This window comes from Nicotiana attenuata, unplaced genomic scaffold (assembly GCF_001879085.1).
Source record: "Nicotiana attenuata strain UT unplaced genomic scaffold, NIATTr2, whole genome shotgun sequence".
NCBI lineage: Eukaryota > Viridiplantae > Streptophyta > Magnoliopsida > Solanales > Solanaceae > Nicotiana > Nicotiana attenuata.
Window position 1 is genome coordinate 115,679 of NW_017671175.1, and position 5,175 is coordinate 120,853.

The 5,175-nt window shown below is 37.0% G+C and overlaps 1 protein-coding gene across 2 annotated transcripts in view; it reads left to right on the forward strand.

Annotated features, from left to right (window-relative positions):
• The first annotated feature begins 337 nt into the window (after positions 1 to 337).
• The window catches only part of LOC109206440 (beta-glucosidase 18-like), a 30,613-nt gene continuing 25,775 nt past the window's right edge, over positions 338 to 5,175 (forward strand). The window contains exons 1-6 of one of the 2 annotated variants that reach the window (XM_019369265.1): positions 338 to 538; positions 639 to 705; positions 816 to 874; positions 1,081 to 1,156; positions 1,307 to 1,381; positions 1,531 to 1,618. In XM_019369265.1, the coding sequence (XP_019224810.1) occupies positions 365 to 538; positions 639 to 705; positions 816 to 874; positions 1,081 to 1,156; positions 1,307 to 1,381; positions 1,531 to 1,618 (539 nt within the window). In that variant the 5' untranslated portion in view covers positions 338 to 364. The remainder of the gene's footprint in view (positions 539 to 638; positions 706 to 815; positions 875 to 1,080; positions 1,157 to 1,306; positions 1,382 to 1,530; positions 1,619 to 5,175) is intronic. The other variant, XM_019369266.1, reaches the window with a different exon arrangement.

The following is a 5,175-nucleotide window of genomic DNA, read 5'->3' on the forward strand; positions in this document are numbered from 1 at the left end:
TAGCTTTATGCTTAAAAATTGATTATCATCTATCATGTCAATATATATGAATTGTTTTCCCTATCCTCCGCAACTGCCAACTGGAATTGTGATTTTCCTGACTTCCTAATGATTAGTTAGGTGTGAGAGCTGCAGCTTCAATATTCCTTAATTTTATTGATTAGTATAATTAAAATACAACTCAGCCATCGGATAGACAATCTTCTTTTTCCCTGAAATTAAGTCAAAGTTAAGATATGCAACAAGGAATGAGAGCTACGTTGAACTTTTTTAATCCTGTTATATATTAATTAGTAATCCTATAAATACAACTTAATTAGGCTCCGTCAGATAGACTATCAGTTTTATCTGAAATTTAGATAAAATGAAGATGGGCACCAAAACTAAGAACTCCTACTTCATTTGTCTCCTCTTAGTATTGCAACAAGTTTCTGCCTACAGTATTATCGGCCAAGGAGGAAACGAGTTGGAAGAAGAGGTTAAAAGATCAGAATTTCCAGATAGTTTTCTTTTTGGAACATCAACTTCTGCCTATCAAGTACCCACATCTCTGATTTTCATTTTCCTGCTCTTTAATTATTAATTGTCTCTGCTCTCATATATCACATCCTTAATTAATACTAAGTATATGAATATAGATCGAAGGAGCATATATTGAAGAGGGCAGAAGTCTTAGCAACTGGGATGTTTTTTCTCACACCAATGGTGTAATCTCTCACTTTCGTTTACGTCTGTATAAATTAAGGTTTCTTTAATATGTTCCTTTTATATTAGCTAATACGTTTAATTACTATCTTGTACTTGAATTGGTTCAGGCAGTATCACAAATGGAGGAAATGGAGATGTAGCCGACGATCACTATCATCGTTACTTGGTAATCCTTCGGTTTCATTTTATGTGGCATGTGGTTATTAAGCATAAAATGAAAAGTTTAAAATTTGAATGTTTCAAATACAAATACGGAAAGATGACAATATTTTTTGAACGAAAAAAGTAGCACACATAAAGTAAAACAGAGTGCTTTTCATCTTTTGGAAACATTTGAACATACGTGTCATTTAAGTTGTTTAATGATGGCAGGAAGATATTGACATAATGGCCTCTCTTGGAGTAAATGCTTATCGATTCTCCATTTCCTGGAGTAGACTTCTTCCAAGTATATATATAAATGTTCCTTTTTCATTCTCTTCTCTTATTTTCACTTCTTTTAAAAGTTAAATACAATCACATGGGATTAAACAAAGAGATACTTAAATTAATTAAGCATATATGTTTTTGACTCTTCCTAATGATATTCTCTGGACAGGAGGAAAGTTAGGGGTCGTGAATCCAGCTGGAATCAAGTTTTACAATAATATCATTAATAATCTCTTACTCAAAGGTACGTAGTTGTCAAAGAACTCTTCTTTCTTCCATTATTCTTTGCCAACTCTTTTTATTTTTATAACACACGTTATATTACTAAGAGTTGACAAAAAAAAAGAAGCAAATAATTAATGATGGTAATATTAATAGATACATAAAATGCAGGAGTAGCACCATTTGTGACCATCCATCATAATGACTATCCTCAAGAACTTGAGGACAGATATGGGGCCTGGCTCAGCCCTCTGATGCAGTAAGTTTCTTAATTCTCTTGTTAAATCTAGCTACAGTTAGTTCTTTTTTTATTCAATTCAGATAATCAGGATGGTTTTGTATCATCCAATAAGCAAGTGAAAATAAATTAATTCAAAAATATACTTTGAGGGAAAATCATACATAGAAGAGGTTTACTCTATGTGACATAGTTTGACTCGGCACAAATTAGGACTTTTGAAAATTTTAACCATAAACATGTCATAATATTTGTGCGGCTATAAGACGTTTGAAACTTGTGGTCTTAAATGTATTGGGAAAAAACTGAATTCATATTGAAGGTGACGTGGCATGACACGTGGATCAGTCAAATAGTCAAAGCAGGATAGTCAGTCAAGAGGCACGGGCGATATCAGATACGAGGAGAAGAAAGTTAAATAGGCACGAGAAGCTATTCAAAAGATACGAGTCTCGTATCTATTTAATTTAATTAAAGTCAGGAGGGTGGGTCAGAAGGAATTGAAGATATGAATCTGAGGGCATAAAGGAGTCTAAATTCAATATTAAATGACAAATACGTTAGAGAATCAATATTGATTCTGAATGATTGTGTAACGTTTCATTTAATGTCATTTAATGCTCATAATTGCCTCTTTAAGGCTAAGGTGTTATACCTTTTCCTAGGAAAGACAACTATAAAAGGAGGAGGTCTCATCATTTGTAAGGACACGAAATATCATTGTGATTACATTGGAATACAAACTTATTTACTGCATTTATTATCCACAAAAAATTTCTTATTCTTTTCGTCTCCTGATTATCAGTAACCCGATTTTTTCTCTTAAATTCTAGTTTTAACCGAAATTCTATTTTTTGGTTAAACAAATTGGTTCCGTTACCGGGAATCTGATAATCAAGCATATCTCAATCTAATTTTCCTGATTGCGTCAATCATGTCAAACAACAATGACAACACTCAAGGAAACCCAGAAATTCAGACAATCCAACAACTTCAGGGAGATTCCCCACAAGGCTCTCCACAAGGTTCTCCACGAGGCTCCCCACGACGATCTCGTGAAGGCACTCCTGATGGATCTTATACGGATGGACAGGCTCAATTTGAAAACGTTGAAACCATGAATGAGGCTCTGCAAAAACTTATCGCTGCTCAAGTTAATAACGCTCTCCAAGCTTTTGTTCGTCAATTGCCTGCTGTTCCACCTACATCTGCTCCAAACAACAACACTTTGGAGAATCCTCGTTCAGGATTGTTTAATTCTGGCACCGGTGGAACCCCTAGTGAAACACAAGAGAGAGACCCAGGTAATCCAGTTAATTCTGATTTACAAAGTCTAGTACTAACCTTACAAAGTCTAGTACTAACCTTCCAATTCCAAAGAAGTTTAAAATGCCTGATATTCCAAAGTATGATGGTACATCAGACCCACGAGATCACGTTACTGCATTCACAACAGGTGTCAAGGGCAATGATTTGACTAAGCAAGAAATTGAGTTGGTCTTGGTCAAAAAATTCGGTGAAACACTCACTAAAGGAGCCCTAACATGGTATTCTCTTTTACCTGAAAATTCTATAAATTCGTTTGCTGAGCTTGCAGATTTATTTATCATAGCACACTCGGGAGCTCAAAAAGTTGAAAAGCGAATGGAAGATATCTTCAAAATCAAGCAAGGAGACTCAGAGTTGCTTAGAGAGTTCGTAGATAGATTTCAACGGGAAAGAATGACGCTGCCACGAGTACCTGACAATTGGGCAGCCATAGCCTTTGCTAGTAATTTAAATGAGAAGAGTTCAGAAGCCACGAGGCGACTCAAAGAAAGCCTTCAAGAATTCCCAGCAACAACGTGGAATGATGTCTACAACAGATACAGCACAAAGATGAGGATTGAAGAAGACATTATTTTACGACATAAAACAGAAGAAAAGGTAAGCTCAAGGCGTGTGGAAAATGAAAAGAGATCCGGTAAAAACAGGTACGAGCCATACATGGGACCTGCGGGAAAGGACTCACGGTCAAGATAAGATAATCAAAGGTACGATCACAGACCTAGGAACAGGGAATCAGGCTCCTCATCAAGGTTTGGGAACGATCGAAACACACGCGGGTCACGAGATGATGATGGAAGTTTGAAGGCAAGATTTGGTGGATATAATTTCAATGTCACTACCTCCGAGCTCGTAGCTGTTTTGAGGAGCATGGGAGATAAGGTACGGTGGCCGAAAGAGATGCGGTCAAATCCAAATAAGCGCAATCCAGATCATTGGTGCGAATTTCACAATGATCACGGGCATAAGACTTCAGAATGTAGATTCTTGCAAAGTGAAGTGGACCATCTATTGAAACAAGGGTATCTCACTGAGTTATTTAGTGAGAAAGGTAAGCAAGCCTACATGAAAAATAGGCAAGAACCACCAAAGCCCCCATCACCCAAGAGAACCGTGAATGTTATAAGTGGGGGAGAAGATATTTATGGAGTAACATATACGGCTTCAAATAAAGTTTCCAAAGTAACAATCACACACGGGAAGCGAGTACGACAAACCTTAGAAGATGAAAGTATCACTTTTGATGATGCAGATACAGAAGGAGTGATCACCCCCCACAACGATGCATTGGTAATATCTTTACTTGTACATGACACTAATGTAAAACGAGTTTTGATTGATCCAGGAAGTTCCGTAAATATTATACTACTAAGGGTATTACGTGAAATGCAAGCTGAAGACAAAATGATACCGAAGGCGCATACCTTGTCCGGGTTCGACAATTCAAGTGTAGTAACAAAAGGAGATGTAGTTCTAACAACTTTTGCTGCAGGTGTTGTTAAAGAAACTAAATTTCAGATAGTAGATATGGAAATGGCTTATAACATGATCATAGGGAGACCTTGGATCCATGATATGGATGCTGTCCCATCAACCTTACATCAAGTTATTAAATTCCCATCTCCATGGGGAATATGCCAAATCAGAGGGGATCAACAAACATCTAGAAGCATCAATTCCGTTGCAGATTCAGTTGTTGATGGTGGAGACAAATAGCAATTACAGAATTTAGGTAAAGGTAACACGGAGTCACCCTCACCTGGTCAACAGCAAACAGATGTGGATTCAAGACCTGACACCATTCAAGAACCGGAAGAGAACGAAAATATCAAAACAACGATAGAAGAGCTAGAGGTTGTGGTGTTATTTATACATTGGCCCGAGAGGAAAGTGTACATAGGAGCTAATCTTAGCCCGGAGGTAAAGCGTAAATTGATTGAATTTTTAAAAGCTAATGCAGACTGTTTTGCTTGGTCCCATTCTGACATGACAGGGATACCATCGGAAGTTATGACTCATAAGTTGAATGAAGATGCATCATTTCCTCCCGTCAAGCAAAAGAAAAGAAAGCAAGGAACTTTCAAAAATAAGGTGATTCAAGAGGAAGTTCAAAAGCTACTAAATATTGGTTCAATTCGTGAGGTAAAATATCCTAACTGGTTAGCTAATACTGTTGTGGTTCCTAAGAAGAACGGTAAGTGGCGAGTCTGTGTAGATTACACAGACCTTAATAAAGCCTGTCCAAAAGATTC